This window comes from Astyanax mexicanus, chromosome 16 (assembly GCF_023375975.1).
Source record: "Astyanax mexicanus isolate ESR-SI-001 chromosome 16, AstMex3_surface, whole genome shotgun sequence".
Lineage (NCBI taxonomy): Eukaryota > Metazoa > Chordata > Actinopteri > Characiformes > Acestrorhamphidae > Astyanax > Astyanax mexicanus.
The window spans coordinates 31,598,490-31,615,870 of record NC_064423.1 but is presented as its reverse complement, the minus strand read 5'-3'; the positions used below and the strand labels follow the sequence as shown (position 1 = coordinate 31,615,870).

At 40.6% G+C, this 17,381-nt stretch overlaps 1 protein-coding gene across 2 annotated transcripts in view; it reads right to left on the bottom strand.

Annotated features, from left to right (window-relative positions):
- The window catches only part of sptbn1 (spectrin, beta, non-erythrocytic 1), a 125,476-nt gene that overhangs the window by 14,005 nt on the left and 94,090 nt on the right, over positions 1 to 17,381 (bottom strand). For both annotated transcript variants that reach the window (XM_007231774.4, XM_007231775.4), the window contains 20 exons: positions 17,177 to 17,268; positions 16,347 to 16,427; positions 16,136 to 16,251; positions 15,923 to 16,035; positions 14,937 to 15,124; positions 14,727 to 14,844; positions 14,350 to 14,508; positions 12,241 to 12,543; positions 11,368 to 11,521; positions 9,844 to 10,295; positions 8,505 to 8,923; positions 7,090 to 7,227; positions 5,620 to 6,376; positions 5,073 to 5,275; positions 4,880 to 4,970; positions 4,623 to 4,769; positions 3,543 to 3,806; positions 1,950 to 2,174; positions 1,312 to 1,401; positions 220 to 498 (listed from right to left, as the gene is read on the bottom strand). In XM_007231774.4, coding sequence (XP_007231836.3) covers positions 220 to 498; positions 1,312 to 1,401; positions 1,950 to 2,174; positions 3,543 to 3,806; positions 4,623 to 4,769; positions 4,880 to 4,970; positions 5,073 to 5,275; positions 5,620 to 6,376; positions 7,090 to 7,227; positions 8,505 to 8,923; positions 9,844 to 10,295; positions 11,368 to 11,521; positions 12,241 to 12,543; positions 14,350 to 14,508; positions 14,727 to 14,844; positions 14,937 to 15,124; positions 15,923 to 16,035; positions 16,136 to 16,251; positions 16,347 to 16,427; positions 17,177 to 17,268 — 4,389 coding nt within the window. The remainder of the gene's footprint in view (positions 1 to 219; positions 499 to 1,311; positions 1,402 to 1,949; positions 2,175 to 3,542; positions 3,807 to 4,622; positions 4,770 to 4,879; positions 4,971 to 5,072; positions 5,276 to 5,619; positions 6,377 to 7,089; positions 7,228 to 8,504; positions 8,924 to 9,843; positions 10,296 to 11,367; positions 11,522 to 12,240; positions 12,544 to 14,349; positions 14,509 to 14,726; positions 14,845 to 14,936; positions 15,125 to 15,922; positions 16,036 to 16,135; positions 16,252 to 16,346; positions 16,428 to 17,176; positions 17,269 to 17,381) is intronic.

The following is a 17,381-nucleotide window of genomic DNA, read 5'->3' as shown; positions in this document are numbered from 1 at the left end:
AATTCTGTTATTAATTAACTCTTTGATCACTATTATATTGGTTCAATAAAACAGTTTTTAAAAGCCAATGTTAATGTTTATGATACATGTTCAAAACTGTAATTATGCCAGAGATTACATATTGTCCATAGAAAAAGTTATCATGACCGGCTTGCTTCATATAAATGATTTTTAATCTTTCAATAGCAAGTTACATTCTGTTCTCCATTTCCAACACACCTTGGCTTTCTCCTCAGACATCATGTAGAGCTCCTGCTCGCTCATCCAGGCCTCAGCCTCGGCAGCATCGAAATAGTATTGCTGGGCCTTGTGGGCCTCCTCCAGACGCTCATGCCTCTTCTCAGTCTCCTGGATGATGAGGTCCCAGAGGGTCTGCAGGTCGGACAGCCTCGCCTTGATGGCCTCCACACTGGGGCTGTCCTCCTTCAGGATGCTCTGACTGCGCTCGAAGATGTCATCACAGCGTGGCTGATGACCCTGGATCTCCTTCTGTAAGGTCTATAGAATGGAAAACCAGCAGAGGGTGCTAAGCAATGGGCATTAAATCATGTAAGCTATATCTGTTATAAATGTACAAGCAAAATATACTATATGAAGAAAATGGTACATTATTAATAAAAACTTTATTTTCCACAAATGGGAAGAGCCATCCTGGTCTACTTTGTGTTGATATAGATTAAAACCACAGTAATAATAAACACGTAATGATAAACATAGGCCACAACATAACTTCAATCCACCACCTGTCAAGAAAAAAGAACCTGTGCTTATGGTTAAAGGCACTAGATTAAAAACATCCACCCAAACTATAACCACATCTCCTTCTGCCATTTAGTGGAGGGGATCCAACACCAGAACATCCGTAATAGAGAGAAATGGCTTAGATTTAAAGCTCCAGTGAAGTGGATGCCTCAGGTGCTTGTGAGGCTCTTAGGTTAGCTGTTAGGCTAACATTTCCCTGACAGCCTTACAGCACCTACCTCTTTGCATCCAAGGTGGTGAATATGTAACTTATATGTTGTCCCACAACACTAATTTTTTATGTGTTTGAAGTCTAGTAGTTAGGTGCTGTAAATAGCTTTTAAAAAATGATGTTAAATAATGTTAAATATTGGGTTAGCATTGCTAGTATTGCTGGTCAGTGACCACAGCAGTAGCTAACTCAGATTGTAATTCACTTTAATTACAATACAACCATAAACCAATTAATATTAAATGAACAGATATTCAAAAATATAAGTCAAAAACTCTTGAAAGTGGACGTGGTGAAAGAAGGTGGATAGCTATTATATAGATTCTGTTATCTGTTACCTGGTTCTTCTTAATTAGAAGCTGAACAGTCTGTAAGTTGTGGCCATGGTCTGTTGAAGTAGCAATTGGCATTCTCTCCTCAACCCAGAGCTGCAAAAAAAAAAAAAAAAAAAAAAAAAAGTGTTACAGTGCATTTATACTCCTACATTTACGGCATTTAGCTGACACTTTTATCCAGAGAGACTTACAAGGTTATTCCTATTAGTTATTGGTGTAGCGCAGCATTTGGTCACCCAGGCCGGGAATTAAACCGCAGTCTACCACATAAAGTGGTAGTAAGTTCCCTAGCAGGTAGTGGTGTTATCCACTGTGCCACACTATGCACAGTAAATTCACTATTGCAAGTTTACATTCATTAACATTTACGGCATTTAGCTGATGCTTTTATACAGAGCGACATACAAGCTTATTCCAATTACAGATGTGGGCCAATGAAGTGTTAGGAGTCTTGCCCAAGGACTCTTATTGGTGCAGCGCAGCATTCAGTCACCCAGACCTGGAATTGAACCCTAGTCACCCACATGAAGTGATAGTTATCTTACTGGCAAGTAGTGGTGTTATCCACTGCGCCACACCATCCACAGGCCAACAAGTATCTATGGACAACATACTATTAATGCCATTACATGACAACTTACAATCTCATCCTCCACATCACGATTGAACTGGTGGATCTCTCTGGAGGCCATGAGGAAGTTCTTCCTCTTCATCAGAGGATCCAGCATCTCCTGGAACTTTTTCTCCACCACCTCTCGCCGTCCGTCAACCTCGTCCGTGTCCTTTCCCTCCTGCCGCAGTACGTGAGCCTGCGACTGCAGCTCCTCCACCTCCCTCTTACGCACCTCCACCTGGTTCTCCAGCATCTGCAAGGAAATGTAGCAACATTATGGCCGTGTAGGAGACTAGCTATAAAATCTGTACTGTTTCATAACAGGACTCTTACAAGGGGTTTCAGTGAGTTAAATTCAATATTTTTAAAGAACTTTTAAAAACCATTCTCAGTTAAATTTTAGCACTTTCATTTAGCACCAATCTCAGCTTGTGTTAAATCCCACTAAATCTTTTTATGGCAGGCTGGTGCCTCTCCGGTTTGGTGTGGAACTCTAGTACCTTTCCACACAAACTTCCTAACTAGATAATCTTCTTGAAAAAGTTTGCAGCGAGCTTCATATCGATTTCTGGGGACTGAATGCACCCAACTGCAAAAATCACTGTTATTAAGCAAAGTTTTAATATATATCCATGAACATTTTTGGCAGAGAGGGAGTGGACAAACAGAGCCATTTCCTGCCTGCAGTTATCATGGGATTAGTAGTTTGAATCACCATGTACCAGCACCTGGGTATCTGGTATACTATGCTGAATATACTATGCATTTAAGACCTTGGATGGAAATCTGGCAGTTTATATCTGTTAGTAGAGCTGGGCGATTAATTGATTTTATCGATTAATTCGAATTTACAGTTAAGGACGATGTGTTTTTATGAAAATCGATGTTCTCTGAGTTTTAATTTTCACCACAGATGCTCCCCTGAGCTTAGCCCAGGCCCTCTCTCCAGCGCGCAGCCCTGCCCCTCTCTGCCGCGCACAGCCCCGCCCTTCCCTCCCTCTCTTCCATGCCCCTATAATAGGTTTGTCTATAATAGGTTTGAAAATAAAGAAAACTAAAGAAAGCTAAAAAAAAAAAAAAGTAATAAAATAAAAAAACTGCTCTTATAATAACATTTAACAACACAGCAAAAAACTGATTAATGTAATTTACGTAAAAATAAAGTTATTTTGAGACGTGACTGCCTATTTAAAAAGCAACAGAAATTGTTCATTTGTTGGAGTTCATTTGTATCATATTTAGAGTGTTTTTTACTCACTTTTTTCTCTCTCACAATGTTAATCCTTTACAGCTTCAAAAACATGTATTATGCAAATTAGGCAATGAAGTCATTTAGCGACTTCTAGCGACTTTTAGGAGATTTTAGTAGGGGAAACAATCGATTTAAATCGAAAATCGGATTTTAAAGAAAAAATTGAAGATTTTTTTTTTTTAGGCCATATCGCCCAGCTCCATCTGTTTAAGACTTTTTAAGACCCTGTAGGAACCCTCCATAAGTCAGTACCCAGCCAGTGTCAGATGTTAGCTGCTAAATTTCCTCAAGCATCCACTATACCCATTAACTTCAGATCTACACACTAATTCTCTCCAATTCCCTCCTCAAACAGCTTGCCATTCCTACCTGCTGCTTCTTCAGCAGGATGTTGACGCTGGTCAAATCCTTGCCATAATCATCTGACTGGATCTGCCCCTCCAGACCTCCCAGCCACTTGTCGAGGTCAGCACAGCTCTGTGTGAAAAGCTCAGCCTTGTTGGCATCGAACAGGCACTGGGCTTTAGTCTGTGTGGTGGACTCCAGCTCCTGCCACTGCTTCTGTAGCGCAGACAGCTTCTCCTTCACTATAGCCTCTGTCTCAGGCTTCTCAGCCACCAGCTGCATCCCTTCCTACAGAAAGAACAAGAAATAAAGAGTTAACGGGTTAGAAGTAACAGTAAATGATCTGTAACTTCCATTGCAGAACATTCTATAGATGACAAAATATTGCTTAAAAAAAGGGCTCAACTCACAGCCCATCTGAAAAAAAAAATTGACCTTTTAAAATCTTAGACATGCACTAATATTAACTGTAGTATGCCAAACTGGTTGAAAAGCTTAACTTAAATATAATGCTTTATCTTGCAAATAATTTACATAATAAATCTATATACATACACAGGTATATATATTATATATTATATATATATATATATATATATATATATACACAAATAATACAGTTCTATTGCTGCTATGATGTGGCTGTGATCCACCATAGGCTGAAATCCATTGCCTTAAATTATCTTTATCAGCTTAGATTTAAAAAAAAAAAATCCTAGAGTGACCCAAACATACTCCAATCAAAAGCTACACATCAACAAAGATTACAATTATTGCCTTCAGGTCATTTTTGACCATTGATAAAAGGAAGTACACAGACTAAGGCTACTAAATGATAAGTGGTTTAATAATTCTGCTTATAAAGAATCTTTAATGCTCCTTTTAGCATATTTTAGTAGATAAATGTTCAGTTCATAAATACCTAAGAGATGACCAGTAAGCCTTCTGTCACAATAACCAGCATAATTCATTGAAAATGTTAATTAAATAACTTAATAAAATAATGGAACCCCTTAACAGTGTTCATCTGCACAGTATAATAAAACCTCAAATATCAGTGACTACTAGAAAAAGAACAGCTGTTTATATGACTGCGTGACAAACCTTTTCAATCTTGTCCAGCCACTCCTTGTTGGACTGTAATTCAGCCATGAAGGCCTGGTGTTTGAGCCACTTGCTGTGTAGGTTCCTGGCTTCATCATACGACATGTCCTGTGCGGTCAGCATCTTCTCGTTGGTCCACAGGGACAGCTGCACACAGCACAACAGAAAAGAGTTCAAAAATGAATTGAAGACGCACTATCAAGACTATGAGTTTGCATAGTAATATGATTATGCAGCAGAAAGCAGCAGAATCGTACCTCCTGGCAGTCCTGCAGGAACTTCTGCAGGTCTCTGTTATCCTTCAGCCTCATCAGCAGCTCCACTGCCGCCTCACGGTTCTTCTTATGTCTGAGGGGGTAAAACACACCTCATAAAACCATCCAAACACAGAAACCAACACTATAGTCACATATATATTGCATTCTCTGTGGCTCTGTTGGCTCTGTATACCTTTCATCAATAGAAGCTGCTCTCTCCTGGATTCGATCGGTGTTGATGTTTCCATCACTGGCCAATCTGCGTCCAGCTTCCACCACACTGTTGATCTTCTCCTCATTGGCGTCCATTGTGGTCATGAAGTCCTCCTGCTTCTTTATGGCAGCCTCTGCTCCCTCGAGAGTGGTGGGCATCTCAGTGTGAGCCAGCACATACTCCTGATGACAAGAAACAGGGGATTATGCTAGGCTTTATGTTAAGTGGTCCTAGTGGTGTTTTAGCTTTAACTTTGCACAACCTCAAGGACACATTTAATTGTTTATGAATGCCTATAACATGTTAATTTAATGTAAGTTTTTAATGTGTGTAGTGCTTTTTACATGGTATTTTAGAAATAGCCATCAAATCAATCATATTTTCAGGATCCTACAGTGCTAATCTAGCATCTTAACTTTACCTATACTTGGCTAATAAAGCAACTGTTTTTTTTTCCACATTACACACAGATACAGGTTTTTGTAATGTGAACGTAGCCTAAGTTTCTCAACCACGCCTTCATTACCTGATTATTGAGGAAGGCCTCAGCCTGCTTGGTGTCTCTGAGGAAGAGCTGGTAGGCGTGGGACTGGGACAGGAGGTTCTGCCTGTTCTCCCACATCTTGTGCAGCTCGTTCCAGCCGGTGTCCAGCGCCTGCAGCCTTTGCCTCAGGAACATGTACTGAGCGTCAGTCTGGCCCTGGGTCACCATCTCTCCCATGTCCCGCATCTTCTGGTAGTCCTCCTCGTAGTTGTTGATTTCGTTCTTGATGCCCTCGTGCTGGGCCAGCAGCTTCTCAGCCTCGGCCAGCGTGTTGGGCATGTCTTCGGAGGCGATGGCCGTCTGTGTGCGGGACAACCAGGACTGGAAGTCATCCAGCTCGCGCAGGAACTGCTGCAGTTTGCTGGCTTCACCCAGGGAGGCCTCGCGGTTACGCAGTGTGTCCTTCATCTCCTCCCACACCGAGTCGATCTCGGCCAGACGGCCAGTGATAGCCTTTGCCTGCTCTGGGTGTTCACCCGCCAGCCGCTCCGCCTCACCCTTCAGGTCACCCAGCTTGGCCTCGATGGCGGCCAGGTCACGCTCCATGCCAGTCAGCTTGCGCTGCAGGGCCATCACGCCCGTCAGATCGTTACCCAGCTCCTGTGTGGACTCGATGACTTTGGTCTTCTCGCGGATCCACGACTTGGTCTCGTTGCAGTCCAGGTGGTAGTTCTGCACACCCAAAGCAGAGTTCAGAGACTCTTTCTTCTGGTCCACCAGGTCTCGGAACTGACTCCATCTGGAGAGCAGCAACATAGAGATATCAGTTTAGACATACATCATAATTAATCACAATTAAGAATAATGTAAACTCCTTGAACGCCTGATTTTCACTTCACAATTTGGAACAGGTACTACTAGTGTGTCCCATGACTTTTGCCATGTTCCATGAAAGCTACAGAAGACTCCCCTGACCTACAGGACGGGGGTCGGCAGTAGGTGGCCCTGCAAGCATGAAACATCTGGCCCGTGAGGTGGTTTGAACTATAAATAAAATAAACTAAAAAAATAAATAAAATGCATCTCTGGCAAGCTTTTGTTTACAATACTCCCCTGTCTCTCTGTCGTGTTCAGCATGATTTTACTTTCCGCCCATTCTCATTTTTCCACCCGTTCTTGGGCTTCCTATTTCCTTATAAGGGCATTTTTCCCCCCGGCGTGTCCCAATTCACTAGCCGGGGCAGCGGTACAGTATTGGTGTGTTTATATATTTATTTTTACCTGCTTTGAGATTAACTGTTCTGCAATTGGGTTCAACAACGCTCTGGGCTGGAGAGCTACTAGTCTGTAGCACTCCATCCCATTAAACTTCATTTTCCAAAACAGAATATTTTCCAATGACTTTAAAAATTTTATTTGCCGACCCCTGCTATACGATATGTATGTGGGCTCTTCTGCACTAATTGTGAATTGTTTGACAAATGCCTACAGAGACTACATTTTGGAACTTGCCTTGTGTTGAGTTTGTCCTGCTGGGCTTTGATATCCTTTTCGCTTGGATGTCCACTGTGCATCAGCTGCCTGGCGATCTGGTTGACCACGGCGACGCGAGACGCTTGGTTATTCATCTCAGGCTCCAGACTCTCAAACCTGGCAATCAATAATTCATCATGTTAGTACTCTTGCAGCAAAACACAATGCTTAAATGCATGCATATACAATCAAGGGCTTTGAGGAACCAGTCATTCATATGATCACCCTCCTCTTAGTGTTGGAGACATTACTAGTGATAGGTGGACAATACTGGCACATGCCTAATCACACGTGTGTAGCAACAAACTCTGTTTAAATGCTTGTGATGCAGCATCACTTAGCAGCCAATGTGCTCGGAGGAAAGCACCGGATCCCTAGCTTTGATACATTAGATAACAGATGCCTTTGACAATTGTGCTTTCTCAGACTCTTGGGTTCTGATCGCAAGCAGCAGGACCAGAGATTTGAACCAATGATCATTGGGTCATACTGACAGTGTGCTTTATTCTACTGCACCACATACCTGAATTCTGAAAAAAGAACAGCTAAGGGCATTAACCAGGGCATTTTGTGAAACACCACAGCCAGTGAATATGAAAATGTGCATATGGTGTCGACTGATTGGCAGCCTGACCACAGCAAGACCACAGCGCTGGGATTCTGGCCTCCTCATCTCTGTGTCTCTATGACTCAGCAGGAACATCTGGTGCTCTAAATGCTGCTATGATCTGCCATTTGTGCTGTCCTCCTCCCATACACAAACCCACACAGTCCCTAGACTCTGTATCTCCAGAACTTACACACCTCACAGCTATGGCCGTATTCCATTTCTCATTTGTACCCTTACCCCTAGTTTTTGAGTGGTTGAAACCCTTCCCCTAAGAAATGTGATATGAAACCTGATATGTACATAGTTAAAATAAGTATGTGTAACTTCTGCACCAACTTAACTAGTTCGCTAGCGAGCTACCGAGAAATACTACCAGCCAAGTATTTATGCTGGTTATGGAGAAAATGCTGTTGCACACAGCAACTACATTAAACTGAGACAATGCAATGGTTATCATCATTTTTAATAAAGATAAAATACCACAATTGTGTGTTTCTTTGGCTAATTGTGCCGCCACCTGGCTGGTGATATCGGATAACCTTCATTCGGAGTTTGTCTCCGTTTGAAGCTTAAAAAGCCCTAATATTTACAAAAAATCAAGACATGTTAACCCTAGATGTCAATTCCCAATAGGCAATTGGTGAAACAGGATTGGGCCTAAAAGTTCAACTAGCAGAAAAGATCTCAATGATCTGATGAGATAAGGGAATTTAAGAAAACAATGCCATATTTCTGACAACACAATGTTGGTCTAGACTAGTCAGTCCCACTGGCCCACTCTCACCTGTGCTGAATGACTTCCAGGTCCTCCAGCTTTTCAGGGATTTCCATACTGTTGAGCCACTGCTCCTTCTCGTCAATCCACACCTCGCAGGCGTTAGCCTCGCTGAACATTTTATAAAGAGCCAGTGCGTCCTGCAGGGCCTGCTTCCTCAGCCGGGTCAGCTCAGCCACCTCCTTGTAGCGCTCCTCGATACCCGCCAGACGCCCGCTAACATCGGCCGACTCCGCCAGCTCTGGAGGAAGCGCCCGGCTTTGCTCGTGCAAGGCGTCGATCACGGGGCGGTAACTGGCAACCTCGGCTGCGGCGTCCTTGTGTGTCTTGACCAGGGCTTGCGTGGAGAACTCATCGTGGCCCACGTCGCCGCTGGAGACAATGCGCAGAGCATCCAACGTCCAGGCGTCCACGTCATCCGCGTCAGCCTGGTGGAACACAGTTCAAACAGGTTCAGTACAGGCAATGTTTTGTTAAAATTTTAGTGCTACTATTTTTTTAAGAAATCAAATCACGTTATCAGAGCCTAGTAATGTATTAAGAGTTTTATTTGCCTACTTTATTTATCTACAACTTCAGAAGGTAGATTACTTTTTATGTATGCTGGAATGTGGATTAAATCTCATAACTCTCTCTCTCATCGACCCCTTATTCTTTTCTCTCTCTCTCTCTCTCTCTCTCTCTCTCTCACACAATATATTTTATATTATCTGTGTATAAAAATACAGGGAAAATAATCAAGATTTTAATCTTGATTAATCACAAAATAATGCTATAATTAATACTATCAATTAACTAATATGAATGCCAAACTATTCACACTATTATTTACATCCAAATATCCACTACTGCATGAGCCTTAAGGAAAAGATTAATTGCAATTAATCATACAATATATTAGCCATATCTCTCCATTATGCCCATTACATTTTTACATTCATAAATTAGTACCTGTTACATTAGCTATAGCTCACATTATTTCTCTGTTCTGTTGGTTTGTTCTGTTATTTGTTTGTTATTTGTTTTAACTGAGGGGGTCGACCTGAGGGGGGTGGGAGTCCTGGTTCCTCCTAAGGTTTCTTCATCTTAATATAAGGGAGTTTTTCCTTGCCACTATGTCCCACAATAATTGGCATCTCTGTGGTGCTGCTCATAAGAGGCGTGGACATGTTTTTCTGTGTAAAGCTACTTTGTGACAACTTTTGTTGTAAAAAAAAAAAGTGCTATATAAATAAAATTGAATTGAATTGAATTGAATACAGTTCTGATTAATCTGATACAGTGATTTTTTTTTTTTTATTAAATATTTTAATACACAAGTCCACATATAAGCATCATGCTTTCGAACCTGGAACTGGTGCAGCCCGCAGGCTTCCTCCAGCCGGGCTTTCCGGACAGCAGCCAGTTGCTCCAGCGCCGCCCACTGGGCCTGAACCTCCGCCACGCGCTCTCGGATACGGGTCTCGCCGAAGTGCCCGGCATCAGCCATGGCCAGACCCTCCCGCACGGTGTGCTGCAGGTGCCCGCCCCGTCCGCTCATCTCATCCTCCAGGGCCCGGTGCTGACTCAGCAGCCGCACGGCTCCGGTCAGGTCTTTACCCACGTCGTCAGACGACAGGATCTGCTCCTTCTCCCTGATCCAGCCCTCCTCCTCCGCCATCTCCCAGAAGAACTTCCACAGCCGCCGGGACTCCTCCAGCCTCGCCCGCCGCTCTGCAGCCAGCTGGGTCAGCTCCTGATAGCAGAACTCCAAATGAGCTACGCGGTCCCGGATCACCTGCGGGTCACAGGGCTTATAGCCTGTAAGGAGGAGGAAAAAGACAGGAGTGAGACAGTTCTGAAAGTGATGATTTAACAGCGTAACTGTTTGACATTATCACTGATTAAAATAACATTAAAATAATGATGCATTGATTACTGACTTTTTAGGCAAATCATATAGTATATAATTACTATCCTAAATACATAATTTACAGTATATATAAACCAATATAGATTTGGTATACATGCCCAAATGAATATATTGAGCTACATAAAATTGCATCCTGCTAGTCCCTGTCTGTTTTTGCTAAATATAATAAAATCCTCACAATAAATGTTCCACAATCTAGTAGAAAGCCTTGATTCTACTAATTTTGGACAGAAGAAACACTTAATGAGCAGATGTCCATGAATCATTATAATCACAATACAAAATGCAAGAATGCACAAAGAGCCTTAACGGAAAAATGTCCTCAAAAACTTCTTAGATTTATTCGTTTTTATCAATTTTATGTACTGTACTACATCAATTAAACCATAAACCTGTATTTTAATGCTTATTAAGCTATTTGTGACGTTTAAGTTGTGACATAAACTGATGATAATGTCAGAAGTTTATTACTGATTCAATTGCCATTGAAATAACATCATAAAATTGCTCACTTCTAACCTGTAAAATTGTCAGCCTACACAGTTATTAATGAATGAGTGGATTTGTCCTGTATTGACTAGAAGCAGACTTACTCACTGGTATCAGCTGATTTACTCATTGGTTACCAATCCATACTTGGTTTAGTAAAATACATGATATCAATTTGGACATTAAAAACAATCTGCAGCCTCAAGATAAGATTCCTACTGTAAGAACCAGAAAAGATAATAAAAACATACAGTATTGCACAAGAACAGGACTAACTCTAGACCTCTGAGACCTCCTGAGAATAAGTATAATAGTAAAGCAGATGGTGGGTTGTAGCAGGTTAAAGATGCCATTATCTGCACCTGGACCTTTTATCTGAACTGCTGAACTGGAGTTCCGTTTTTCTTAGGAAACATCTGGATTGTGGAATAGTCTAATGTTTTGATCAGTATTATTAGGATATTTTCTCACCATCATCGTCAATAGCAAACTTCTGGGCGTTGGAGTTGACGTTCCGGACTCGGTCAGCCTGGATGCCGATGTCGGCCTCGACCAGAGCGTGCTTCTGAAGCAGATCCTCCACTCCCAGCAAGTGCTTCCCATAGTCCTGAGAGAGCAGCAGCATCTGTACAGGAAACAGGAGCAGATCACAATGAGTTCACTGCGCCCCAGGGTTATACTGATGACCCCAAAACAAATTAATACATTATATAATAGTGCATCATACAATACAAACAAATTTAACCTGTCCATACAACACTAAAAAAACAGATTTGTGCCTGGAAATGTGAACATAGCCAATGTGACTGGAGGACCTATTTACACAGTAGTGAAATAGTAAATGATAAACAGAATCCAAACATAAAAGAACAACACACTGTAGTGGCATGTTCGGTATGTTTATAAATGGAATTAAATTGATTACAGTTTACAATTTTTTTATTTAGTTTTTATTTAGAAATCATCAAGACTATGAAGGACCACATAAGGAATCATTTTTATAAGGAATCAACTTAAAAGTGTTAAACAAACCAAAATACTCTGTAAAGCAACTCTTGGTCTTCCTTTCCTAGGGTGGCCCAGTTTCATCATAACGTTTTTGATGGTCTTTGTGACCTATCAACTTTTATTTCTTTAATTTTTTTTTGTGTGTGAGAATGTTATGAGAATATACGACCCAAAATATATACTCTATTATTTAAAGTATTTTTAAAGCAATTTAAAGCAATTTGTAAAAAAAAAAAAAAAAAAAAAAAACTCCCTCCATCTCTCTACATAGCAATTCTTTTTTTTTTACATCTTGACTATAAACTCCTACTCACTATTACTCTCACCCACACTTACCTTCATCTCGTCCATCCAGTCCATGATGTAGAGCATCTCCTGGAAGACACGCTGCAGACCCAGGTTCATCTCCAGCCTCTGTCTGCGGGCCTTCAGCAGCTCCAGCAGGTATTCCCACAGGCGCAGGACGTTGTCTTTGCGGGCAGTGATGCGCTTGATGTCGTGGTAGTTCTCGGCCTCCAGCTCGCGGGCCACGGACACTACGGCCTGCACTCGCTCCTCGTACGCAGCGATGTCCGTCTCGATGGCCTCGTGCTTCTTGGTGGCAGCCTCTACTGCCTGCAGGTCGAAGCCAAAGTTGTCCTGTGGAAACAGAGAGAGAGTGAGGACACGACTAAAATTCTGAGCAATATACAGTTAGCACATAATACCAACATCATTTTTTTTAGTTCTTACAAATGCACCAAACACACAATATTTGGCTGAAAATGGCAAAAAAAAAGCACGTTTTGGCCTTCTCAATAGGTGAACAAACAATGGATAATTCCTCATCATACTGCATACTGCATTTTTACTCTAATATTAGGTTGTTTCCAGCAGCACACACTTCACCTCCTCCTTCCCTGGCAGTGTTTAAAGAGCTGCTGTTTACAAAACAGGGAGTGAGGAAGAAAGCCGACAAGCAGATCTGTTAAACTGCAGGTTAAGATCATTTTTACAACCTACTAGCATTAAATAAATGAAATAAAGTATTTAGCATCACTTATTATGCTTTGTAGGTAAGTAAATCTGAAGTTTACTTAGATTCCTATCTCTTCACAAACTACGAGCTGTACAGGGCTCAAACAGTAACATTAGCTGGGCTAACTTAGCATTAGCTTTGTTCATTTGCCAGAAGTCTGGGTGGCCTTTTGTTTAAATATGTGACTCAAGTAGCACTACTAAGGTAGCTTTATGACTAAAATTGCACTGCTTAAATAAATTCTTGATCAAAGTAGCACTGCTAAGGTAAATGTATTGAACTCTGTTGGTAAGTCTGCTACAATATGAAAAATACAAAAAGACATTCAGGCCATATGATTTATTTAATGGTGAAAAAACTCATCCAAATGTTTTGTTTTTCATTTTTTGATTTAGCATAAATGTTAATTTCGGTGCATTCCTATTATAATTACATATTTACTAATTTCTCTAGTCACTTAAAATGTTTCATTTTCTCAGTTCACCACTAGGTGGTGCAAAGAAGTTACACATTCTACCCAAGTCATGCTCTTTTGGTGATCTGATGGACGGCATAACAACACGCAATCACACCGCAACTGCACCACACTTACTCACAGCTGAGTCAACTGTGTGTAGGAGGCAGATCAGAAATGTGTGTGTTCTGCAGTTCTTCAAGCCTGGCCTTGACGACACACAGCCAAACAAGACTGATGTACTTAAAAGTAATATAGTGATACTGCTTTAAAAAAAATCACTGTATCATGATATACAATACACTATATGGGCAGAGGTAATGGGACACCTTTTTATTACACTTACAGGAGCTTTAATAACTCCCATAATAAATCCAGAGGCATGAGGATGTTAGTAATGTTTGTGTTTGATTTTATACACCTGATTCTCAATACTTTCGTCTATAGTGTAGTTTTGGTATCATGGTATACCATATAATGAGATATAATAATAAATATAAATGGTAATTCTATGCATGTTCTCAATTTGTTCAGTGTTACCCACCTGGAATTTGAAGCAGGTACATATATAAAAAAGGAAAAAAAAAACAAAACAAAAAAAACAGATATGTATTTGTTTTTGCAAATTCATCCTTATTATTAATATGCAAAAACCTTCTCCTGTCTTCTCCAATTTTTAATGCTCTTTAACAATGTAAATCTGGCATTTGTTATTGCCATTTTGTGTGACTGGCATAAAATACAGAAAAGATAAAAAAAAATTATGAGTTCATGTACGATTTATTATATTTATAATAAATTATATTTATTTTTTGTACAATTTATTAATCTTTGTTAGGTTCTAATCTAATCCATATAAAAAAAAGGACTAAGTAATCCTGAATAACTCAATATCAGAAGCCCAGTTTGACTGTGGATGGAGTGTGTGTGCACTGCCCACGCTGACATGACTTGCTGTGTTCTGATTGGTCACCTGTGACACTAGCCGCTGGTTCTCGCTGAGCCAGGTCTCTCTCATGGCGGCCTTGCGGTCGAAACGGCGCGCCAGCTGCTCCAGCTTCTCCTGACGAATCAGCTCATTCCTCAGAGCCAGCTCTCGCTCGTGCTCCGCCTTCTCCAAGCGCTCCCATGCCTGTCACACACATTCAGTCAGATATGACAGTCAGATATTTGCAACCAAATTAATTTGATGTTATTAAAATAACTAAATAAGGCTGATATAAGTATGTAAATGTTTGCTAAATAAGTCCACTCTTACTAACAATCTTACATTCATAATTAAGACAGTAATGTGCACATCAGCTTACACATTAATGTCTGATATATTTAACTGAAGACAGTGTGTTTTACCTTGTTAATGTCTGAGATGAGTTTGCCCTCTCTGGGCATATACACTTTCTGGTTGTTGGCTCTCATCTTGCTCTGAATGGTGAACAGAAGGACCTCCAGGTTGCCTTTCTCTGTAAACCTGGATAATAAGAGAAAACCAGAGCGTGAGAAATCAATCCAACTGAACTGAACTGACGTGAATGTGGAGAGTATGAAGGTCGTCTCGCTCACTTGGGTGGTTTCTCCACAGTGCGGTAGGTGTTAAAAGCCTGGAGCTGCTGCTGAACCCCGACCAGCGAATTGGCGAACTTTCGGTTGTTGAGGATGATGATGGTCTGCTCGATCCACTCCAGCAGGTCGGAGGCCAGAGACTCGTATTTCTCAATCATCTTCTCTGTTTCAATGGCATTGTCCAGCACCTGGAGAAAATACACACAGTAGTTAAGGAGAACTTCAAAGGTTTCAAAAGGTAAATATTAAGATAAAATTGTAATTTAGTCATTAAAAACATCTGTTTATTCATAGTTTATGTAATAAAACCTTCTGCATGTAAACAGTGCAGTAACACAGGTTATAGTGTCAATTATGGTATGTGTGTAAATCTATATTTTTATGTTTCTATTTATTAAATATACATTTATTAAATCTATTTTCTGCTACTGTGGTGGAAACCAAGTTTTTTTCTATTCATCCATCTCAGATGTGACAATAAAACACTTTTAATTTATATATTGGAAAACTGTAAATGACAATTTTTTTTTTGCTTTGAAAAATTACAGTCCAATGTTTGAGTCCCAGGTAATTAAATCTGAACAATTATTCAATATCTAGTTCTAAATTTCACTGGAAATTAAGGGAACATCTAATGTAACTGATTTGTCTCATACGCTACTAAAGCAAACTGACAGCCGACAGCTGGTTGCATCCAAATCCTTTATAAAAATGTCCTTTCTTACTTTTTTTCTGCTCTGGTAGCCACTTGGATCCATGAGCTAGTCAGCTTTACCAATATATTTACTATATTTACTTAGCTTTGAATTGGATTAGGCCACATATGCACGTGTGCAGAGTTTAATGAGAATATGTTACCTTACGAAGAATTTAATTGTCATCTAATCTGCCATTTAATTTCTACCAATCAAATCGAGAACATCCGTACAGAGAACACAAAAAACAAAGCAATAACAAATAAATATTATGGGAATATAAAAGCATACCTTCCCAATACGCTTGCCCTCCACCTTCAGTGCCTTCATCTTGGAGAAGTAATGGTAGTATGTGACGACGTAGGTGATGACTGATTTCTCATCAGGGTGATCCACACTGATATCTACAAAACAAACCACACATCAACATGCCATCACTTCCCCACAGTCCTATTTCACACACAGGCTGATATGTAGGTGTTTCGGTTTAGAGAAAGTTCTTACCCTCAGGGTCCAGCAGTTTGGTCAGTCCCAGGTGCTGCTCGGCCAGGTTGAAGGCATTCTGCAGGTTGTAGTGAGCATTGGACTTCTTCAGCTTGTCAAAGTCGATCAGGTCTGGCCTGTGATCAGAGCAGAGATAAACAGAGGTATGAAGGAGTTTAACAGAGGATAAACAACACAGAATAGAGTCTGAAAGACTGCAGTGAATTTCTACCTGTGTTTGTGAATGAGAGCGTTGAAGGCCATCCCGTCACGCCAGCTGGTAGTGAAGTTGTGGATGTTGACATTCGGATAGCTGAAAGAAAACCAGAAAGTATGAAATGGAGAACCATTTACATATTCCATTGTTTTTTTTTATTTTATACTGTATAAAGCACTTGTTAACTGCTTTTTCTTCACTCTGCACTCCAACTCGTCCCAATTAAACCACCTGGGTTGGGTTTTTATATTAGGAGTTTGTGAAGCTAAGGACTTTTTTTGTCTACCACCTAACTGCATGTGTTCCTCAATAGTTTTTAGTCTTTAATATAAATATACAGTGTAATAAATGAAAAGACTAATACAAAGAACAAATAGAATAGAATAGAATGCATAGAATGCATCCAAAAATGTGACTGCTACTGTACATCAGGATAGGAAAAATGTTTTTGTTACACACTTTCTCATATTTTCCAATATTTCAATATACATTATTCACAGTCGTTTGCAGTTTTTCCACACTGTTCACACTGATATCAGAATTAAATCATATCGACCAAATTTTTAAGAAGTAATATAATACAGGAAATTGACAAATCCTGCACCTAACAGCTGGGGTTATGCACAGGGCTCAGCCAGGATCTACTACTCACTCAACTAACAACAATAGCCACAACCACCACAATCTGATACTGGCTCGACAAGGATCCAGAAGCACAGCCTAACACTATGTTCATGGTCCATTGCCTCAACTGCCAAGTATCCAGACCTACCGAAAATATTGTGATTTTAAGCAAGACACAAAACACAGCTTTTGTACGCTTCTGAAGACGACCAGTGACTGACCCTGCTGTCTTCATCTGACACCACAGAAGCAGAGCGTCTTTGGCTGAGCGCTTCTCTTTGTTGTCTTCTGTCTCAACACTGATGTCTTGGATCTGTTTTGAGAAGAACAGCACACAGTTAGTTATACGGCAACACATCCTGCTCTCTTTATTAGACAGGGCTAAAATGTTGTTGGTATTAGGGCTGGCACAATATCAATTTTTAG